The sequence below is a fragment of the Larimichthys crocea genome, chromosome XXIII (assembly GCF_000972845.2).
Source record: "Larimichthys crocea isolate SSNF chromosome XXIII, L_crocea_2.0, whole genome shotgun sequence".
NCBI lineage: Eukaryota > Metazoa > Chordata > Actinopteri > Sciaenidae > Larimichthys > Larimichthys crocea.
The window spans coordinates 10,539,495-10,562,949 of NC_040033.1; the positions used below are offsets into that span (position 1 = coordinate 10,539,495).

At 43.5% G+C, this 23,455-nt stretch overlaps 2 protein-coding genes across 5 annotated transcripts; both read right to left on the minus strand.

Annotated features, from left to right (window-relative positions):
• Positions 1 to 328: 328 nt before the first annotated feature.
• Positions 329 to 7,559, minus strand: tmprss7 (transmembrane serine protease 7). Its single transcript, XM_010738443.3, has 18 exons — positions 7,187 to 7,559; positions 6,065 to 6,269; positions 5,840 to 5,970; positions 5,677 to 5,744; positions 5,389 to 5,582; positions 5,281 to 5,313; positions 4,961 to 5,189; positions 4,676 to 4,800; positions 4,204 to 4,316; positions 3,998 to 4,104; positions 3,652 to 3,788; positions 3,142 to 3,249; positions 2,956 to 3,063; positions 2,757 to 2,873; positions 1,747 to 1,942; positions 889 to 1,157; positions 648 to 784; positions 329 to 566 (listed from the first exon to the last, which is right to left on the minus strand). The coding sequence occupies exons 1-18, from the start codon at positions 7,256 to 7,258 to the stop codon at positions 405 to 407; spliced, it is 2,511 nt and encodes an 836-aa protein (XP_010736745.3). The 5' UTR covers positions 7,259 to 7,559; the 3' UTR covers positions 329 to 404.
• A 329-nt stretch (positions 7,560 to 7,888) lies between these two features.
• Positions 7,889 to 22,851, minus strand: spata13 (spermatogenesis associated 13). Of its 4 annotated transcripts, none has more exons than XM_010738441.3 (13): positions 22,340 to 22,851; positions 15,639 to 17,138; positions 13,517 to 13,984; positions 12,614 to 12,758; positions 12,304 to 12,431; positions 11,845 to 12,024; positions 10,867 to 11,046; positions 10,468 to 10,647; positions 10,145 to 10,377; positions 9,148 to 9,277; positions 8,668 to 9,043; positions 8,459 to 8,533; positions 7,889 to 8,365 (listed from the first exon to the last, which is right to left on the minus strand). In XM_010738441.3, exons 1-13 carry the CDS (start codon positions 22,346 to 22,348, stop codon positions 8,184 to 8,186), a joined length of 3,786 nt encoding a protein of 1,261 aa, XP_010736743.3. In that variant the 5' UTR covers positions 22,349 to 22,851; the 3' UTR covers positions 7,889 to 8,183. The 4 variants fall into 4 exon arrangements, with proteins under 4 accessions (XP_010736743.3, XP_027129899.1, XP_010736744.1 ...); XM_027274098.1 differs by lacking the exon at positions 22,340 to 22,851 and adding an exon at positions 19,763 to 19,890; XM_010738442.3 differs by lacking the exons at positions 15,639 to 17,138; positions 22,340 to 22,851 and adding an exon at positions 14,467 to 14,702.
• Positions 22,852 to 23,455: the final 604 nt, after the last annotated feature.

The window sequence follows — 23,455 nt, forward strand, 5'->3', positions numbered from 1 at the left end:
CAAACTTCCTCGCTGTGTATGCGGGAGTAAAACTAAGAAGGACAAAAGGGTGCTTGAGGGAAACGTGTGCGAGGTATTACAATTGGAGCTTGGCTGCTGTGTCCTTGGATGCTCCACAGGGGCGCAAAGCAAGAGAGAAGCTGCGATTACAAAAACCCTGGCACCAAACTTCTCCACTGTGAGGCTGTGACATGGGCTTAAAGTCTAAGACTTGGAAGGAGGAATGCAACAAAGATACCTGAAGAGAATTATAATCTTTCAAGGCTCTTTGCCTTTTCCTGTCTGAATCTCACCATGGCATCAGAAAAAAAATACCAAGCACAAGCTATCTGATTGATCTTTTATTTGGTGTAAGCAACACAATATTTCAACATCTGCTGGCAGTGGATGAATAAGATATCATGTCAGCTGATATGGCTGTAGATCCAGGAGGTGAACTTGTTGACCCTGGTGTAGACCCCAGGCAGGTTTGGTCTTCCACAGCCCGCCCCCCAGCTGACAATGCCAATCAGGAACCAGCGACTCCCTCCAGGTGCCTTACAGGATAGAGGACCCCCTGAATCGCCCTGAGACACAAAGAGTGCAGCTGATTCAAAGAGTTTACAAGAAAAGTTGAATGTAGGCGATTCAGTCAGATGTGAACTCACCCTGCAGGCATCCTGCTCTCCAGAGGGGACTCCAGCACAAAGCATGCGCGGTGAGATGGGTCCATAGCTTTTCTTACAGTCAGTCTGAGTCAGTAGGGAGACCTCTGCTTTCTGCAGCACTGAGGGTAACACTTTGTCTGCAGGTGGGGGTAAGATGAAGACAAAGATCAGACACACATTTTCACATTTTGTAGAAGTTGCTATAAAAGCCATTGATCTTTATCCAAAAGGTATAGCTCACCCTCCTCAGAGCGGTATCCCCACCCGGTGACCCAGCAGTGGTGGTTTGCGGTGACAGTGTGGGAGGGGGATGGCAGGCACACAGGCTGGACAAGCGGCCTGAGCGAGGAAGGCCACGGCTTGTTCAGCTGCAGCAGGGCAATGTCATAGTCGAACGTGTATGCGTTGTAATACTCGTGCACCACGATCCGCTTGATGTCCGCCACATATTTGGCACTGCCCTGCATCAGCATGCCGAGGTGAGCGCTCCAGTAACGTGGGTCAGAGAGCCTGAGAGAGAGAGAGAGAGTCAGAGGTCAAAGGTCAAACACGCTGTGTTGTAGATGATGCTGTATCTAACTGAAATTAATAAATAACAGATGAGTTGATGTGTACAATAAGTGACAGGTTGACAGTGACAGAAAACAATAAGATACACACTTAACTACAACTTGTTACACAATTAAATGAACGCAATAAAACTGTTAATGTAATATAATATAATATAATATAATATAATATAATATAATATAATATAATATAATGGGCGATTAAAGCCATATGTATCAGTCCATTTTCAATAACCTGAGGGGCTGGAGCCAATCCCAGCTGACATTAGGTACACCCTGGACGGGGTGTGTGTTGACGTGAGTTGTGAGGACCAGTTCACCACAGAGCTGACACATAGAGACAAACAACCTATAGGCAATGTAGAGTCACTAATTAACCTATGAAACGTGCATGTTAGGACTGTGGGAGAAAGCTGGATGGATTTGAATCAGGAGCCTTCTTGCTGTGAGACACAATTATGTTTTCTTTTTTTCTTTGTTTTCATATAACAATAACACAATGTCTTGAATCAACAGTCAGAGTCACCCACCTTTCCTTGCTGAAGCAGTGTGCTGCTGAGATGAGCCAATCGGGGGAGAGGATCGAAGCGCCACAGTACAGGTTGCCAGAGAACAGAAGGCTGACCTGCCACGGCCACTCCCCCTCCACAGAGTTAACCCCACCCACGATACGCTCATTTCCTGTGGATGAATTCACCTTCTTCACCACGTAGGGTCGGCCACAAGCTGAGGAGGACACAGTGATGGGTGTTGTTGTTATGCTGTGGTTTTATTGTGGAGGAGCACAGTGTGCATGTATAAAAAAGGCATGTGTGTTACAAATCATCACACCGTGGTATTAGTATAATTATCTGCCATCTGTTTATCTATTAGGGATTTATATGTGTAAATATCAGTGTGTGTTTGTACACCCACTCTCACGCTGAGTCATCACCGTGATGGACAGGTCTGCTGCCGGCTTATTAAAAAGTAGAGCCTTGATGTGTGTGTGTGTATGCGCACAAACGTGTGCGTGTGCAGTACGGTATGCCCAGTATCAGTGAGTGATCAAAGAAAGGCGATTCCCATCACCTTGAGACCCCATCATGATAAAATAACAGCAAACAGAGGGAGCTATTACAGCTGGGTCACCTCTGTGCCGCAGGTCAGCAATTTTGGAGCACACTGCCCAGTGGATTATAAAATAACAACAACTTTCTCATGAAGTCACACAAAGGATTTTGGCAGAGAACTTGCAGTATATTGGCAGCATAATCACCACGGACCAAATGCTTCATTAGGAAACAATTCAGGCGGGACCAAATGTGTAGTTCAGCTGAGTTTGTAAATCATTGGTAGGAAGTATCCCACAGTTATGACTGGACATTAAAATGTTGAATAATGCAGACCAGAACAGAGAAACTGTGGCATCTGAGTCACTTTAAAGATGGAAAGTTGCAACAATTATTCAGATAAAAAAAGGTTACATGTGGAACTGCAGGTATATTATGTAAAAATATGTCATTTCTTTTGTACACATGGAGCAGGTGATGCAGCTCACCACAGTTGGCTTCATCGCTGCGGTCCTGGCAATCATGAACGCCATCACACTTTGCGTTCTTCTTCAGGATGCACGAGCCACTGTTGCACTGATACCTGATTGCAGAGCATGTTGTTTCTGATAAAAGCAGAGAGCAATTATTAGCGGGTTAAAAAGTGAAAGGGAATACATACTGCACAAAACAATAAGAACTTCAAACCCTGAGTGCAGTTCAGCTCATCTTTTCCATTGATGCAGTCTCTCTCTCCGTTACATACAAACAAAGGATGCACAGGACTGTTTCCAGCACAGTTTTTTGGGGGCCTCGCTGTGAAGACACACAGCATTTTTCCTCAGGGCAAAGTAATCCTTATGCAATTATTTGTTCTTTTAAATAGTAACTTACAGCAGAAAATCTCATCACTCTCATCATGGCAGTCGTCCAGGCCATCACAGCGTCGACTCTTCTCCACACACAGTCCTGTGGAGCACAGAAAGTAGCTCTCTGGACAGGCTGGTGCGCCCATAACGGGGAAAGAGAGGCGATGATAAACATGTCATCAAGAAGAAAGAAAATTAGAAAAATGAAGTACAAAATCAAAAGTTTCATTTTTGGTGTAATGATTCCATGAACTACAAGAACTAGAAAATGGTACACACAAAAACTAAAGCAACTATTTATTTTCATCCTTTGTAAAACAGATCCATGTTTACATACTACACAATCATATACAGTGTATTTATGTCTGCTGTTTCAAAGTTTTCCTTTGTTAAAGTATTTAAAATCCACTTCAAAACAAAGTCATTAAACTCACATCCAAACTGAAGTACAATGAAACACCTATGATCTGTCATTTCCTACAGTGTATCCTGGCTGTTTTAAAAGGAGTCACGCTATGGGCCCTGCATTGCTTACGTTGGCTGATATTGTAGCTGTTGTATGACGCCAGAAAAGGCTGAACAGAGGTACGTGAGCTGCAGCGAAACTCCACCTCTGGGCTGTGGTCAGCGATCCGAAACACCGTGTGGTGCCCCACGTAGCTGCCACAGAAACTGTGGAAGGAAAGCAACCATTGACAAACCGTCACAGGATGTTGTTGACGAATAAGTAAATGTACTATGTGACTATGTAAAAATAACTCCTATGCACCATTTGATAAGATGTATGGAGACTCCATGGTTGTAGATATTTGTAAAAAACAGGCAAAATTATATGAAATTGTTCAGTGTAAATCTTTATGCATGTAGTTGTACACACATACATGATTTCATTGACCTTCCACCAGCCGTGGTCACAGCTCTTTATGTCCTTTGGTTTCAATACATAGTTCTGAAACTTCAGAGCAACTCCTAATGCACTGTTGGGGGTCTAGAATAAAACACAAACAGAAAACACAATCAATAAAAAGAAAAAGAGAAAAACTCACCCACAGTTTTACAAATCATTTACTATATGCGTGTGCGCTACCTCAAACTTCCAGCTGCAGAAGCACATTGGGGGCAGAAGGCTGGGGTAGAAGGGGCTGTAGATCTGACCGGTGATGTGAGGCTCTGAATGAGTCTCAATTTGAGACATACACACTGAGAGAGACAGAGACACACTTAAGGAACGTACTTTCACCCCCGGACAATACTGTATCTTACATAGCATGTTGCATATAGCAGTAGCTCCTAATCTGCGGGGGCGAGATCCAAAGTGGTCTCAAGATAAAGAGGAGGATGATTAAAAACATCTTTTTTATATGTAAAACTATGTTTATTTCTTCTGACTTATACTCATTCCTCTGTTCTTGTGAGGTTGTGGGTAGTTTTATCCCTTTAGGTGTCTTAAAAATTATATTTGAGAAGGGAATAATCACTTAGGTGTCACACAAAGACATTACTTAATTTTACGTGCACAGGGTTGGGAACCACAGGCATATAAAATAACCATGTCATACTTTCCTCAGTGATGGCCTCAAAGTATCCTCTGAAGCTCTTGTTGCCGTTAGTCATTCTGAAGGACAGCAACATGACATTGGAGGTAGTCACTATGGAAAAGGAGCTGGACACTGGCTCACACAGCCTGCAGTACGGAAATACTCTTTAGTAAACGTTTAGAGAAGACAGTGACATATGGCAAGAAGCCTTTTTAAAAATGTCTGCAGCTATAATAAAGTAGAAAAACATAACCTTGTCTTACAGGCCCAGAGATATCAGCTGTCTCATGGAGGCTGCAGACTCACCTGTGAAGAATGCGCCCTCTCATGGGCAGCAGAGCGTCGTACACGGTCAGGGCATCGTTCACACAGTCGCTGGGCTCAATGAGGAACGAGGTGATGGTCAGACGGATCAAAGAGCTGGGGACGGAGGTGAGTTTAACGTGGCAGGTCACACCACCCCATGATGAGAAGACATTTAAAGGGACCCTCGCCCCATGAAGGTTGGCATACAGCTTATCTACACACTGCGAGCCTGGGAGGAGAGGAAACAACTCATAAGCACGCAATATGACATCAAGTGTAGCTATTATTGCAGCTAACTTACTGTAAGTATTACCACCGACCTGATCTTGATGTAAAATCTGATCGATGAACAGCTGCAGGAAGACACAATAATCAGTCTCTACACTGATAAACACACTTGTAACGAACATGTGAACACACTGACGCACCATTGATGACAATGGAGTCTATGTCCACTGGGAGACCCAGCAGGTAGCCCACAGAGGACCTGTTCTTCATGCTCAGGTGGATCGAGTTTCGGAAAATGGCTCCCACACACTCCTCACACACTGCCGGGCTCTTTAGTTGAGGCACCACAAAAACCATCCAGAAATGAACCAGCACACCGCCCTTGTTATTGTTACTGTGTGAAGAAAGCGAGTTTACATTGGAACAGGGAGTGTTATGGGGATAACTGGACTGCTTTAAGATGATGATGGCTAACAGGCCCAAAGTACCTGAGGTCTGAAATGACAGTTTGCTTGTAGAGTCTGGCCACTGATGACATCTTGTACACACTGCTCACCTACGCCAGCAGAAACCAGCAATTAACACCTCTCAGATCTATGTTCAAGCACTAACTACTAATCATGCAAACGGCAGGGTTACATTGATACATACCACTTGTTGTATTTTGGTTGTCAAGGATAAAAACTCATTGGTCTCTTCCTGGCGGTACTCTGGGATAAACTCTACGTTGGCAACACGGAACATCCCGGCAAAATACGCTCCACTGTTGCTTTCCCTGCGAACTTCAGTCAAAATATTTGCATTGCGTGAAGAAGTTAAAACACACTCATGACTTCAGTTTGTGGCCCTTTCAAATATGAGAATCCTTTCACTTACATATAAAGACCCACAACAGCGACCACATGATGACCACCACCACAAACACGACCGCTGTGACGATGAGAGCGATGTGTGGGATGCTCAACAGACGGGCCCAAAGTCTCTTGAGTCCTTTGGGCTTCCGTCTGGTCTTTCTGTACATCCTGCGGATCTTCTGCAGAGTGTGGTCAACTGTAGCCACCTCCACAGACACATCTGCAATCTACAGAGAGAGAGAGGGGGGAGGTGGACACATTCATACTCTAATGCCACTGTGGTAGCAGTAGATTTCACTCGCCCTTTGAATTTGTCACTTCAATCTGTGTGGATTCTAACAGGGATGTGGTTAATGATGCTGAAATGATATGAAAAGCACAAACGAGTGTCTCCTGATACTGCAGATCTCTCGCCAAGTGTATTAAGAGCCCTTAGGATTCAGTGCTGAGACAAAAGGCCGACAGGTAGGTTAAATTACCGGAGGAACATCAAGAGGGCATAACCCCGCTGATACTATTCATCTCTTATCACTGTACCTCGTCTAGGTCAGATAGTTTATATTACAGTAAGTCGAACAATATGCTAATCAGGCTTGAGTGAGCAAGTGTTTTTAACAGTACAAGGTTTTCATTACTTCACGGTGTGCAGTGAAAGAACATCAGTGTCAAACAAAAACGGTCACTTTTAGCTTTTGATCTGCCTCCGGTGATATAAGCTTGTGTTTTACTGACAATGATGCTCCATTACTGGTTACTTTAGTTTGTAGACGGGGGAATGAGTAACCCCATCAGATACAGCAGTCGACACTCATTAAGTTACCCAATGCACATGTATTATTCATTCAGTGTCATCCCATACTGTGCGAGAGGCACTTCATCCATCACAAGTTAGCAGGATATAGATTCTCACAGGAGAAAAAAAAAAACAACTATTTTAGACATATTTAATTAAGAAACATGACAAAAGATGTGACTAATGTTTGGATGGTTGGAGGTTTGTATGTGTGAACAGACTTCGTGTCCACTCAGATCTTCAGGGTTTCAATCCAGAGATCAAGTGTGACAGAAGGATTTAAAATACTGTTTTTTAGTCACAGTGCTTAGAGAAAAACAACATAACACTACGTTAAGGATTTTTACTCACGCTGGCAATGTCCTGTTGAGATGCATCATCATCTCTGCTCGTCTGCTCGTTCTCCTCGTGCTCTGTGCCCATGACATGGACATCCCTTCAGGACTCTATCATCTAATTCCTGATTTCCGGTTCTTAAGATCCATTCTTTCTCTTTTCTTCCCTTCAGAACAAACGCTGCCTTATTAAAAAAAAAAAAGAGGCAGCAGATGCATAGACTGTGTAGAGCCACACAGCACACTGTTTGAATGCACAGTCGACAGGTGTGTGAAACCAGATCCTTCAGGACAGAAACGTAGAGCTCACTGATGGAAATGTACCTCCTCCAGTCCTATGGCTAATGTTTCATTCATTAACTTCTATCACATGAACTGATAGTCACAGTATTTGCCCGGCAATAAAAGAAAACCATCATCTGGTTAAGCTGCATAAGCAAACAGGATTATTTCAGAGTGACAACATTCTCGTTTGGTATGTTTGTACAAGAGTTTTATTTACAGTGTTAACAGGGAAGGTGAATATGTCAGTTAATTTATCCTCTGACTGTTTTTGTGCTCAGAGTTGACAGACTCGCAGCAAAAAAAAAAAAAAGGGTCCAGCCTTTGTGAAATAAACTAAAACCATGTTTGTCAACGTAAAAGCAGAATACACAACATTGTCAACAAATCAACATAAAAACAAAAACAGCTGGAATTAATAAAGACAAAAAAGGTGGGTGGGAGCAGCATCTTTAACACGAGGACAAAATGGACGGTCAGTATTTAACACTTTGTCATGCCCCTTTTTCCAAATAAGTAGGCACTGTACTTCAACATGTGACAAAAACACACACACACACATTGAGAAAGACACACGAGGAACACAAAACTTGACAGTACATTCACAGGCTGGAAAATACAGGGGAAAAAAATAAAGTGTTCTTTGAGTCTTCCAGGATGGTTTAGGCGTGCACTGAACATGCACAGGGAGGGGAGGGAAAAAAGAAAGAAAAGATGAGGGTGCAAAAGTCTCATTTCCTGAAAAAAGCGCTGCGGGTGATGTTGTACAACAGGTGATAAGGCTTTCGTTTTGGGGGCTCGGCCAGTGAAAAGACCTGCTGCTGAGGCACGCTGGTTGGAATGGTGATGTGACGCTGGTGAAGCGGGTGAAGGTTTTGGTGGTGTGGTGGGACAGAACCAGAGTAACCGATGGCTAAGAGGTGAACAGGCAGAACAAAATAATCAAAATCGAGAATGAAAATCAAATAAAATTGACATGAAGAGCGGCTATACAGCGTGAACTTACATTTGCTCTTCCCCTGTTTGGCTCTTCTGGCATTAACAATGGCCTGTTTTCTTTGCTCTGCACTGATCTCCATCCCTGCCAAGTAACACACACAAATACACCTTCAGGTCAAAATATTTCCAGCCACTCCCTTCTCATCACCTTTTACTTGACATCTCCCGACAGTAGCTGGTTTGTGTCACGAATGAAAGGAATTCAGCACAACTCACCCATTTCTTGGTCTTCCTTGACTCTGTATCTCTCCTTGGCAAAGGCCTCTAACCACCTCTGCTTGTCCTGGGGCTTCCTGCAGCACAGCACGCACATAAACTCCAGAGTGAAGGCGTTTCGCAGGCGCAGAGCATTCCTCAGGGTCAGACCCAGGTCCAGGTCCCGCCCGTCGGGCACATCCACCACCTCGGTCTGGTCCATATCCAGCCGGTCCCGGTAGTGGAGCAGGTCTCTTCGCAGGACGTCTTTTTTACAGAAGACCAACTGGTGGTCAAACAGGAAGAAGCTGCGCTGTTGCATTTTGCCTTGTCGGACGATTCGAGTCATCTCGCCGGAGTGGATGAGCTCTGAGCTGCGCTCCAGCACATCAGAGCCCTGCAGCAACATGTTTACATACATTTAATACACTTTACATGTGGCTGTTGGTTATAATTAAAAGTAGCCTGAGTAAACACTGGAAGAATACTGATTGTCATCACCTCCCAGTGCAGAATGGCCACCTGCCAGTGAGCGATGGTGTCAACACTCTCGAGTCGTCTCTTCCTCTCATTTATCAGACTGGCCACATTCTTCATAGCCTCGTACGCTTTGCTCACTCCGCTGTAGTCACTGCAGTGAATCAGAAAAGGAACAATGAGGAAATGGTCCACCTTAAACATAGCAGAAATATTTTCTTTTTTACTGTCTCTTAAGCTATTACTTTGTAATTGTTTTTCTATCAGCTACACCCAGTAAACCTGTTTGGCTTACAGTGTTTTGTTTTTATATTTGCAGATGTTGAATGTAGAAACAAAAAGAGTAGTTCATCCCAGTTGAAAGCAAATTTTGCCCCAAATATCATCACTAGTCCTGAATAGATTTTACGCCAGAAAGCATTTGCGATTGGACGGGCTCAGAACAGGTGATAATGGTTTGCTTTCGGGCAGCCACATTTTTTGGCCAACAGCTCAAGGATCCTGAATGAGGAGACTGCTGAATGAGTGTAATAAAATATCTGCTAAGACTCTTCTGGCCAAATGTTCTCAAAGAGGTTGAACTTGATATTTTCCATTGAAATTTGCAATATTTTATCCAGACTTCATCTGTAATGGCATTTCCATTGACGGTAAGTAATAGACAACTTAACAATCAAATCATGAATTCTTTATCTAAGGTAAAATGTTTCTGAACATCATGACGATCACTGAGCTAATGGAAGAATCGACCACTGATGCTACGATAGCTTTTAAGTCTACTGTATATATACACATTCTGTAACATATCAGTGTGGCTACTTGCTTATCCTTTTGATTGTACAGCCAAAGTAATGTCATTTTACAGACACAACAGCATCATCAAGTTAACGTATCTTCATTATGTGATTAACTGGCGAACGATGTGGTTGTAGAGTTAAATGTATCCATAATAATAACCATCCCTGGACCCCAGAGTGACCAACAGAGTCAAAACTGAAGTAGACAGCCCATGACCAAGTACCTGTGGTCTTTGGGGGTGTACTTGAGCAGCTCTCCCAGCTGTAAAGGGTATTTACAGATCTTCTGGACGGGCGTGAGCAAGAAACCCGCAATGGAAATGTTAATCATCTGCTGGAGGAGCCGGCAGGCCTCAAAGAAATGCTTATATTTGCCTGACTTCATGAGGCGCTGAAGCTCAGCACAGGCTGCTGGATGAGTGTTACAGTAGTCTGAGTAGATAGAGAATCCTTCTCCCTTAGGGGACAAAAAGAGAAACATTTAATGAGAATTTTAAAATCTACTGAATCAGGTCAATAAATGAGCTACGCGATGTGTGGTCACTACCTGCATGAGAAAACAAGAGCCTATTTCACTGAGATGTGGTTGGTCTTTGTTGTACTTCTTCTCCAGGTCTCTGAGAAACTGCCTCTGAAACTTGTAAAGGTCCTCTATGTTACTGAAGATGGTCTTCAACTGCAGCTCAGTGAACATGTCCGGGTGTTTGCGGCACTGACGGATGTAACCCTGAAAGGTAGGAAGGCATGAAAACAGTTCAAATAGTGACCAACAGGAGGTGCTGGATGGTTGAGTCATTTCTGAAACACAAACATGGCTTATTCTAAATATCTTATTTAACAAACTTTACATATTAGACTGTAGGCATGTTTAAGAGTTTAAATAAAGTACAAACATGACAAAAGCAGCAGCAGCAGCAGCACTGAACTTTAATGTTAAGGCCCGTACCTCACAGATGTCCTTTAGGTGTTTGATGTAAATACGTTCAGTATTCATGATTTCCTGAACAACGTTGGTTCTCATCTGCTCTTTGTGCTGAGCGCTGTGCGTGTCCCTGGGAGATGGATTTTCCTGGTCTGCTACACTCTCCACACTTTCTGCACTCGAGTCCTCCTGGTTCACTCGGACCTGAAACACCACAGACGCACACAAAAAAAAAAATTGGACCTCATGAACAGTGTTCAAATTCAGAAATAAGCATCTTGGATAAAAGTTAGCTTCTGAAATATATTTAGTAAGCGTGGGAATCTGATACAGAGGGCTGCGATGCGATGTTAAAACGATTATTGATGCATCTCGATCCATCAAACGTTTTCATTTTTGTACATTAGTTTTACATTTTATGATGACTTGCCACTTTTAAAATGTACCAATCCCTAATTTAAGCAAACAGATTAATTCACTTCATTATCTTTTAGTTTAGTTGGACTTGCATTAGGGGTGTAAATGATTACTTTTATTTTGACAACATTCAAAAACATTGGGCATCATTCCAAATATTTCCCATTTTCACAGTTCTTAACACATTTTTGTCATTTAATTAAATTAAATGACAAATGAACATAATAAGAAAAGTGTGAACATTAACTACTTATACTACAAAAGACTCCACGTCACTATGGCAACAACATGTGTAAGTTTAACCAGCTCCTGTTCGGCAACATTGATTGAACTACAGGCAATTACACAGCAGACGCCCATCTGCCAATCAACTAACCTCACCATGGTTACCACAGTCTGCCTAATTAAGACTCAACTGTCTATCAGCTCTGGTCACCACAGAAACCAGCTGAACCTCAGAGGTTTGAACACTTCCACACACACTGCTAACAGTGGGTCTGTTTTGGAGCTAAGCCAGTTTACAAGTCCTTTCTGTGCCGCTGGAGAGCAAACATGCGTCTGACACGTAGGTCAGGAAGTCCTTACCCTCACAAAGCTGGAGGGGAACCAGGCCTCCCTGTCAGCTCCCCTGCCCCACCACCAGTCCGTATGCGAGGCATCCAGAACGCGGATAACATCCCCAGCTTTGAAGGCCAGCTCCTGCTCCTCCATGGTCACATGGTCCCAGAGAGCCTCAGCATTCACCGCATGGCCAGAGCTTATCCACTGAGTAGCACACAAACACAGATAAGATAAAGACACAATTACATGCAGCCTAAGCCTGTGTCTAACATGTAAGATTATGTCTAGATTTGTGGACAGTGCATTGGTTGTCTGTTCAGCTGGACTGCGGCCAAACATCTTGAAAACACACATGGAAACACATTGACATGGCTGTTGATGAGACATGATTACGACAAGAAGAACATTGCATCATAAATCTATGTTCTTGGAGAAGATGTTTGTGAGTGTTGCAACATGACAAGTTTCCCTCCTCAGCCTCACCTCGTTGAGCACGGAGAGCTCCACCCCTGGCTGGAGGTGGGGCGTGACATCAGTGAGCTCATCAAAGCTGCCCTCCTCCTCCTCACTCACGCTGTCATCAAGTGTTGCTGAGCACTCAGACATACCATCTGCAACATATATACAGAGCTGAAGACTTTCTGACGACATTTAAACAATCCAGTAAACAAGCCAACTATGCGGGCACACCCACACCTGGCTCCACGACAACATTTTACTCCAACACACTTGTTGACATTCCCAGACTCTACTTTCTCACAGACTTAAGATCCACAACAACCCCGGTTCTCACCACTGAGCACTCTGTGGAGCTTACGCCGTCCAACGCGGTCCAGTCCGATGGGGGTGCTCTGGGAGAGGGTGGAGGGGCGAAACCTGGCTGACACTGCTCGGTAGGGGGGCACCTGGTGGGAGGGGATGGGCGGCCGCGACAGAGGCTGCAGAGAGGACAAGAAGAAACATCCTGGGATTTAGGACGAGCTCACTTTCTCAGGCATTTGCTACCTTCCCGATGACTCGATGCCACACAGAATTTAACTGACATGATCAATAATTTTGGATATTTTCTGAGAGACGCAACACAAAGTACCTGCTGGTCTGATTCAAACTTTGGATGTTGTGGTTCATGATTTCACAAATTTAACCCCAGAGCTATGGGGAGGCCCCAGTCTTTTCTTAGTTTTATTAGTGCTCATTATTTTCTTTTTTATGATATATTGTGCTTAAACATTAAAAAGCAAACGTACTAATTGAGAATCTCAGGAACTGCTTTCCTCATTTCTCCCCTCACTTTCCATAATCGTAAGTGATCAGCCTGTAAAAGCTAAACTGATCTGCTCGCTTTGAAATATCTTGGTGCTCTTCAGTGAAAAGCTGTAAATCAAAAACAATGAGTGTTTCGTATAAACATCCACTCATATGACTAGCATCTGCAGGAAAATTATTGTTTTCCTACCCAACAATATAGAGTAATATTTAACAGATCAGACACAACAAGTTTGAGTTGAGTTTAAACATAATTATAACTACAAATTTCATTATTTGGATTCTTTCTTTGGTGGCTGCCTGAAATCGACTTTCACTGAACACAATTTTTCTAGTTTATGTACAGATTATGGGAATTCAACTAGCCTCTTCTCCTTTTCAAAATCTGTGCACTTCTGGTAGGTTATAAACTGTAACTGTAAAAGCTTACAGATGGAAGGCTGTCGTCCTTCTCCTCGGCATCAGGAGGGAACAGATCCACAACTCCTATCACTGAGATTGGTCGCTGCCTCCGGCCCTGAATGTCTCCGTTCATGCTGCAGCTCTCAGGACTTTCCCCATTCTCAAATGAATCATCACCACTACAGTCTTTATGCAACAATGCGTTTGCGGTCCTTTCTTCAGCTCGCAGTTCTGCCACTTCCTCAGGAATGGAGTGCTTTCTGGAAATGAGCTGGCCATAGTCAGAGATGGGCCGAGGTCTCGGGCGCCCACTCCTTCGTCTGGACTTGACGGAGGCTGTTTCTGTGGAAGAGGTTGGGGATGTATCTGTGGGAGATGAGGTCGATGTGGGTGGCTCTGGGAGGCATGTTGGAGAGACAGCAGGGGTGCTACTGGTTGTTGGAGAGACGTCTTCTGTTTGGAGAGGTGCCTCTTGCCTTTGTTGGTCTGATGTCACCTAGGGAAAGTCCAAAACTCAATTAGGACGATGATACTGACGTTCCCCTGTTCAATGTACAGAGATGAAGAACATAATATCTGTTGGGAAGAACATCTGTTAATCAGAAACAGAGCAAAATGGTACTGCAAGTCATAAAAGCCCCAACTAGAAGCAACTGTCTTGGTTGGCTCTCAAAGCAGAACCACAAGAATCAGTGTGAAACTATTTCTATGAACTTTATCAGGATTCTCATGAGAAACTTTATTATCATGTGAAAGTATTCAGGTTCTCACAGTGATTGGCTCCACATTGTGAACACAATAAACCCCCTATGCTTATCGAGCATGAACTGCAACAGAGATAATCCACAATTAAATGTTATCATATTGCGTATATATCATCAGGTTTTGTATACACAACGGTCAAATATTGGCTAATGGTTACTCATTTGGAAATCGTTGCTCTAAGCTTGTTAGTCAGCCAGCGATATCAAACCTCACCTCTTGGTTTTCTCGATCTGAGTCCGGCCCCCGGCATATACACTGGAAAGGCACGCAGTGGACTAGCACCATTGTGAAACAAACCCAAACACAGACAGGCCTCTGTCCTGAAGGCCAAGTCTCTGAATTCTTTCTGAGGCCGATAAAAGCCGCTTGATTTCTAAAGTAAACAAATCAGATCTTTCCGGTTCATCTTAAAAAGTAAAATCCTATTCTCAGACAAAAACCTCTGCATACCCGCGTTTTAATAGTCCTGTCTACCTGGTGGTGCTGTTGGCCGTCACAGGCCCAGTGTTCATGGTACTGGACTTTGATCCGCTGGGCTTCAGCTCAAGCTGAGTAACGTGAGGCGGGGGACGTACTCACTCATAACTGCCTACCCCTCCCACAGCAACTAGGACTATTGAGCCATTTTTGTGCAAAGGCCACTAATCATAAACAAAGCCTAATCATTAACTCCGTCTGCTCCTTCAGTGTGCGTGGTAGCACAGAACAGCTGGCTTCAGCATGTGACCTTGCTACAGCAGAAGTCAGTATATCAAACACGACTGACAGGAAAAGGACAGCGAGGAGCGGTTACCGTTATGCCAGTGTCATTATTTATTTGACACCTAAGGGGACTTTGAACACACACGGAGCTCGTATATTTGCATCCAAGCTCTATATCACGGGTGCTTGAACTTATCTCGGTGTGTTACAATCATTCCAGATTCAAAGATCGCTTCATAAAATCACTTCTTCGATGAGTGATGCTTGATTGATTGACAAGGGTCAAAGCCATGCAACTGGAAGACTGACAGGAAGATCACGCTGTTCTAGATTATTCCCTCTGTCTTTTTAATCTTCCTTCCTCTTTGAAACTTTACACAAAGCCTGTAATCTAATGATTTCCAATCCTGTGTTTGTAAGTCAATGATAAAAGGTGCTACTAATGTGTGATAGTGTGACTCATTCTTCTTGTCTTTCAGCTTAAGCACACTGTATCCACCTGTAAGCTGTGGAAAGCTTTGTAACCAAAGCCTAACTTGAATTTTTTGTTTTACACGTGTCAGAAAATCTGCATCTCCTGTGCCAATGACAGGGAAAACAGGTAAAGCAATACTAACCGCAAACAGAAAGTTATTTTACTTATCTCATAACACATTCCTGTGTGCACATGTTTACTTCCTTACCTCGTTTGGTATCATCTCAGTCTGTTCTTGTTGTTGTGAAGGCTCTTTTTGGTTGAGTGGAGATGAATCGCATTCTGCCGATTCATAATGAGCAGAGATACCAGGTAAAGTCGCCTCTGTTCTCTCTGGGGGCTCCACAACAACCGGGCTGATAAGAACCTGGTGCTGCTGTGGGCCTACATCGTACGCAGGCTGTGGAAGAACAAGAGGGGTGTGTCCGACAGACAAGACCCGGGCTCTGATGGGCGAGGGCCGGCGCTGTCGTTCGCTGGTCGTTAGGCAAGGCACGCGGCGGGAGTAGTCGTCGTGGAGACGGCTCAGGGGTGACATGAGAGATGGAGATGTGGGATTGGGGGAGGGACTTCGCTTGCGTCGGACAGTCAGATCAGTCATGCTGCCTACCAGCTTCAGCATCGGCCCCTTGGTCTTCACAGGGCTCTTCTTGCGGCCCCGGAGGTCCACAGAGGAGGCGCTGGCTGTCCTCTGGATGCTCGGCGTCCCGTTTGACATGCTAGTCCTCTGTGGGTCTTCCAGAGGCGAGGAAGGTCCTGGAGATGGGGCTTTGAGTCTGAAAGGTGCCTTAAATATATGAAGATTTTCTGCACTTTTGCTCATTCTGCTCAGCGCCTTCACATTTGTGTTCTCATTCACGTTGTCTGGTTGGGTGTTCGAACTGGATGTCTGATCTAGTTTCTGACCGCGTGCAGCTTCACTTGCGCTTCTTCCTGCTACTCTCCCATTCACTGTGTCGAGTAAAGAAATCCTTCCTGCTCCGTACGCTCTCCTGATACTCCTTGAGAATCGTGTGTTGCGTCTGAGACCATCTCCTTCATCATTTTCCTCATCATCGTAGTCCTCAATATCTGATCCATATTGGCTCATCACCAACTTTTGGTCAGTAAGATTTCCATTAGAACAACTGTGTCCCTCTGCCAACTTGAAATGATTTCTTGCATCATCTACACCAGTGCCATTAGCCATTTCCTGATTCGATGAAGGGACGTGCTCTCCATCACTGGGTACTGCCCCTCTACTCTGTATACCCTGGAGCACAGAGGAGCGGAGTTTTTTGAAAGAGTCCACAACACCCAGTCCTGAAAGTCCTGGCCAGGGCTGGGCGCCGTTGCTGTCGCTGCTCTGATTTGAGGTGGAACAGTCAGTGGTTGGACTGTGAGCAGGGATAGGACCCTTCTTTGAGTTAGAAAAAAGCTTCATAATTCTTGACGAGTAGGGTTTTCCCTCGGGTTGACCTATAACAGGGGCGGACCAGGCGGAGGAGTTAATACCATTCAGTCTGCTTTCATTAGGACCTGCAGTCATCGGCTGTATTTGGGCGCCACACCCAGACAGCAAATATGGGACTGCACCTCTGTCAGCATGACCGTGGAATGGATATATATCACTGAGGGGTCGGCTTCGAAGCAGCGGGTCAGCTTTAGAGTTGTGGAGGCACTTCAGGGGGTCTTCGCTTGTGGACAAGACCCTGTCTTTTTGTTCTGCCTGCAAAAACAAACAGAGATTCACTTTAGGGATCTTTGCATGTTGCTTTATTCAAGAATTTATGCTCTTATACGAAATTAAATTTGATGATCAGATAAAAGCACATCAGATAACAGAGAGACATACGCATTTTTCTTTTTTTAAAATGAATTCAATAAAAAAAAAAAAAGAACATTCGCATGAAAGGGAGAGAGTATGCTTAAGGGGATGGGAACAGCAGATGAACTATTGTGTGTTTACAGTACAGTGTCCTTTGTATCTGTATACAGAGGAACTAAAGGGAGAGACAGATCAACAGAAAGACAAATATCCCTCAGTGTGCACAGAGTCCAGAGGACTAAGACACTACATGCATTTGTCCTTGGTGCTGTATTTCAACGTCCAAGGAGAGCTGAGGCCCAGGTTGGGGTGGTGTTGTGCTAAGTTCAGCTTTATGTGAGAGTGTGTGTGTGTGTATGTGTGTGATTCAGAGCAGTGGCTAATGCAGCTGAGCCTTTGAAGTGGGGGGTTTGTGAGCGTGACTAAGCAATGAAACTTCTTAATCCATTGTGATTAATGTAACAAATTGGTCAGTTTTCTCCAGATTCACGGGTGATAAGGTGATCGTGAGGGTGGAGGAGGATTGTGTGGTCTTCCAAACAGTGACACAGTTCAACTCTTTGTAATGTGCCCTCACTGTTTGAGCGTATAGCAGTCCGACAGAGCACAGGGGTTACTAATGCACTAACGATGGCTCTGTTTTGTGTCCTAGTAAGTCGTGATAGTGAGTCAAGATGAGCAATATCAGAACCCTCTGACTGAAGCAGCTAAATGGAATTCATTCATTTTATTATTTACACCTGTGCTCCTCCTGCTGTGACGTGTCTGTGAGTGAGGTCACACTTTCTGCACAGCTCTCAAAATACAGGGGAAATACTATAAATATTTTATATTATTATCTGTTACACCAGAGTTGCATCATTCCTGCCTGTGTTACAGCTACATAATGACACGTGGTCACAGTACGTCTATAGCTGGTAACTAACTTACAAATATTCTAAAATAATGACAAGATAACAACATTTTGACCATAAATTGACTACAGCTAAAGAGACTCCAATATATTGACTACATAGTACATAAAATGATTAAAATACACAATCTACACTTTTCCAGAACTATTTAAAAATCATTTTGTGAATTTAAATGCAAGTTTTCCTGTGGTAAGGTATTGTGTAATGTAATGTGACTGTAATATAAATATCATGATGTGAGACCAGACATAATTTGAGATTTTGGTTCTTAGGGTAACATTGTGTTGCAAAAATGCTTACTTTTCATAAACCCATTTATCATTTACAAGCAATCAAACGGATGCTTCACTGGATGAGTTAATGTGATGTGTTTATTTATCTTAGTTGACCTTATTCACATTATGGCTGTTAGTTTTACATTTATTGCAGGCAAACTATCTCTTAACAACACAAATAGTCACCCCCAGTATATTATTATTATTATTATTCAGATGTTCAATAAACAAAGTTGTGATTCCATCTGCATCGCTCAGTCCTAACACTGACTGTTTTTTTAAGCTATGAAGGCGGTGTTGCTTCCACTGACTGCTATGCACACATGCAGAGAGTTGCAGGGATCCTGGAACGCTCCCATACTTCCCGTCCCCATGCGTGTTCAGCAGCAGATGGGCTTTCTCAGTCGAGCTCTCTGTGGAATCTGCCGTCACTTCAACAAGCTCGCTCCATCACACCGAACACTTATGTAAACACAGAGCCACCGCTGCCAAGCACCGCTGCTGACAGACAGTAAACACCCCTTGTGAACAATGTGCTGCTTTCAAAGCCATGCTGAATTGTTTTCTTGTACTTTCCTCCTCCTCGGGCCGCGGAAGAATCATGTTGAGTAGCAACTGGAAAAATAGACGGGATCGATTATTCCATCTATTTTCCAAGCAGAAAGATAGAAGATAGGGAAGGAATTTCTACAGCTTGTTTTTGTTTTGAATACTCGAGTCATGCTATCAGCCGTTCTTCCAACTGTGCTATCCTTCAACACCGTTCTGCCTTCTCCCTAAACTTGGCGCCAACTGTCACAGGCCAGTTGGTGTCTGCTAATACTTGGCAGTGCTGCTAGTCAGGACCAAGCTGACGCAGGTGGCGACTATGGTATTTCACAAAAACACAGAGAAACATCAACAGCTTAAATGCGATATGCCTTATACTCAAATAAATCTGCAGTACCTGTATGTTAGTTTCTGTGTCCAACTTTTAATCTAGACTGAATGCATCAATGTTAAAGACAATGTTAGATTTAGATTGCACAGTAGACACACTAGGTTTATATCTTGGCAATCCATAATTACTACCTAAATATAAAACATAAAAATTAAGGTAAGGTGAACTGCTTTTACATAAGGACCCGTAGTTTAGACTGTCCACGATACATACACTGCACAGGAGGATGGAAAAGCAAAACATCTTTATCTCAAAAGTCAAGATCAAATGTTTTAATTTGAAATGACTGAAAGATAATCTATGTAATTAAAACATGTAAATGTCAAAAAAGCATCTATCTACTACAACCATGTCTACAGCTATGCATATGGCAACATCCAGACAAATACTACTTACGTGTATGTTATTATCACGCCCTGTCTGTGAATGCAGATCACTTTTACTATGCTGAACTTTCCTATATCATCTCTGCTCTGCTCTGCCTGCGTACCAGGATCACTGCTGCTCTCCGGCTTCCTCCTGCTAGACTGTGGATGGGAGCGGCGCTCTGGGGCCCTGGTCCAGAGTTAATTAAGAGCTCAGGGAGGAGTTCACCCCCCCCACACATGGCAGCCAGCTGGAGCCAGCCTCAGATTAGACTCCTAGGGACAGGGATGAACGCGCACCAAGATACATAAACATGTATACATGGGCTTAAAGCATGCGCTCCAAAAACACATGCACAATTAGTTTGGGCATCCTCTCTCCCGTGTGCATGTGTGCACAAAGCTGAGTAGGGAGGAAGGCATTTAAATCACTGACTCCCTTTCTGTTTGGCTAGAAAACCCAGGTTATGTAAGGAGTCATAAATGCATAGTGATAAGCGACCTCCTACCGATAGTTCATCTCTGCAGAGGTATGCCCTGCCTGAGGCTGGGATAAATTCATCAGGTCAAAATGAACTGAGAATTAAACTGAAAGACCAGCAGACAGGGAGTATCAAGAGAAAGTAAGCTTTTTCTGTCGTTTTACATTCTCCAGCTTAACTCTGAGACAGACACAGCCACCCCGGAGCAACACCGCCATTCCTTTGTAAAGCTGTCACTTTACCGGTCGTCTATTTGTCTCGATGAATGAAAGCTGTGAGGAAGACGTACTCCTAAGATGCCCTCACACCACATAGTATTTAAACAAATTAACATGCGTAACAGTGAAACTTAAGCTGGGCATATGTTCAGTACAGCAGGAAAAAGTTCACTGGATTTAGTTTTCCAGGCAAATGAGTTCACATGTGCTGTTGTATAAATGTCAGGTAAGATTAAAAAACACTAGACGATATTCAGAATTTAATATTTTTAGCCCTGTTAGCTGATCTTACAGCCCGTTTCCAAGCAAGTATCAGCAAGAAAAGCGCTCTGTAAGGGAACAAACAGTGTACGGGAATGTGTATGTTTGTGTGTGTAGCCTATTACTCATACATCCCAGTAATAATCTGATTAGTGGAGCTTTACCAGTCAGTGTTTAGGACTGGTTTTATCTACACATGATATCCTAATCAGGGAGACAACTAAGCTATTCAACACTGACTGAGAGTGACACCAAAGCTTGCAAACAGCCCACCAAGACTTAATTGCAGGGAGGGGGGCAACTTGACCTGTGTGCACATTTTAAGAGAAAGGCTCCAGTATCCATAAGAAATATGTCACCTCCTTTGTGATAACGTGATTTTGAAATACACAACCTGTCCCATCAGGATAAGGTGAACATGCTACTTAAGTCAGAGTCTCATATTTAGCCATGACCTAGTTCCTCATTTTTTGATTTGGCAAGAAGAAGGAGATCGGGAGACGCCACGCCCCTTTGTATAGAGCGTGGGAAGTGCACGTACAGGCTGAACCAGGGAGTGTCACCACTTTCACACAGGCAGCCACTTTTACTCACCTGATCTGCTGTGGAGTGTCACAGAGACAGACAGACGGACAGACAGAAATCTAATCCCGCACAGTGCATAAGGCTTAGAGAGGACAAAACGCCTCTGAGCCTCGTTGTCAACAGTCAACAGAGTAACCTGACAGCGGGGCAACAATAACCAAAAGGCTGCTCCATCAACATTCAAAAACAATGAAAACAAAAAAGCTTCATAAGAGCTCAAATCTGGATCTGAGTCGGTCTTAAACATCGGTTCCCATCAGTTTGTGAGCTTGGAAATAGTAAGTCACAGCACATGACAATGGCTGGTTATGGTTACTTTTACTTTATGGACCGAGCTGCAAAAACAAGGAAACTAATGCAGAAAAAGTTGATAAACTCCAGACACACAGGGCTCGTGAGAGTGGATTACAACAGTGTATGAAACAGAGAGTAGCACAGTGGAAGAATATGTTATAGTTGTTGGGAGTCCAGTTGTAAAAAAAAAAAAAAAAAAAGACTTTATATCTCCTCTATAAAACAAAAGTGTCCTTATCTAACCTGAACAATGACTAACCTAGACACGGCATCTTACACTCCTCGTATAAAAGTCCACCTGGGAGGCATTAAAACAGGTTAATTAAACTGTGACTGCACTATAGAGAAGTGTAGCAGAGTTAGTGCATGCTAAGAATGAATCTGAAAAAACAAGCAGCTATGAAAAGGAAGAAGGGGATTAAACTGAGTACTTTTCTAAGCTCGGAGCCAAACTGCTTATTTATTTCTGCATTAATTAACTTTCTTTGGCCATAAAGCTCTTTGTAGTTCTCTCTCTCTCTCCCCCTACCCCTCCTTCACCAACTCCCTGCACAGCCTGGCATCTCCCACATCACTATAACAACCACGGCTGTAATGCACTACAATAACCCCCTCTGGTCCTATTTCAAGCATGAACACAGGAGAGAGAGAGAGGGGGTAAAGAAAGAAAATCAATGCAACTGTAATGTGATCCAGGAATAATATGAATAATTTAAAAAAGGAATTATTTTATTACTTGTGCAGCAGATGTATAAAATAAAAGCTCACCCTGCTCATGGTCGCTGATGGTGTCCTCTCTCACATCAACAGGAGCAGCTGTTTTTGTTGTTCAGCCATGGTGAAGTGTTTCTCTGAGGTCTTGCTGCCTCGCACTACCTCTCGTACAAAGCATGTCGCGTACAAAAACAGCCACAGGTCCGCTTCCCCCTTTTTTTTTACTCACTAGTAGTTACCACAGCAACATATTGAGACAAACGCCTGGCTTTGGACTCCTTAACCACCACAAACCCGGCTAGCGACTTGAGCTAGCTCACGACCTCACTTGATAAAAACTTCTTGTAAAATTGCGCAAGCTCTTTCTCCACTTCAATTTCGCTTTCACTAACCGGCATAACCTGATGGCAGACAAACAGGAGCACAAAATAAATACTGACTCGTACGATATCTTCCGTGGCGGCTCAGGAAAAGCTCACATATTCGCAGTTTAAAAGAGGTCTTTCTTAGGAGGATTGAGCTGCCGAGCATCATCAATGCACTTGTTGCAGTTGTTTGCGAGGGGGGGGGCGGGGCTTCCAGGAGGTTACTACGGAGGTTACTGGTTGACCAGTGCGTGACCACTGAGTTGACAGCCAATCACGAGTCGAGTTGATGAAGCCCTGAGTGTATGGCCACGCCCACCGTGGAGCCGCTCTTCATTGAAAAAAAAAAGAAAAAAAAAGAGACAATGACGCTCCGCATTTCCTGCGTTTGTTTGAAGACAAAAAAAGAAAGACTGGACCTTCCAGTTGCTGATGCACTGTCTTCCTCATGTCATTACATTACGTCAGTGTTTCTGTCTCTTTTGTGTGTGTTTGTGTGTGTGTGTGTGTGCACACCCATCCACAAATACCAGAGGAAGAAACTGGATGACTGAGTGAATGTTTTCTCTTTATTATAACAAGCAACCAAGCGTAGAAGACAAAACACAAAGGTGAGTTAATTATAGCTTGTGGACATTTTTCTCTCTCATGTATAACTATAAATAAACTTGATTGGTTTAACCACACGCATACAATGGAAGAGGAAGGAGAAAGTACAAGCAAAAAAACAAACAAACAAATGTTTTGAACTATTTTATGAGTAGTAGTAGTTTCCTGAGTAGTTGATCTATAACAATAAACTGGA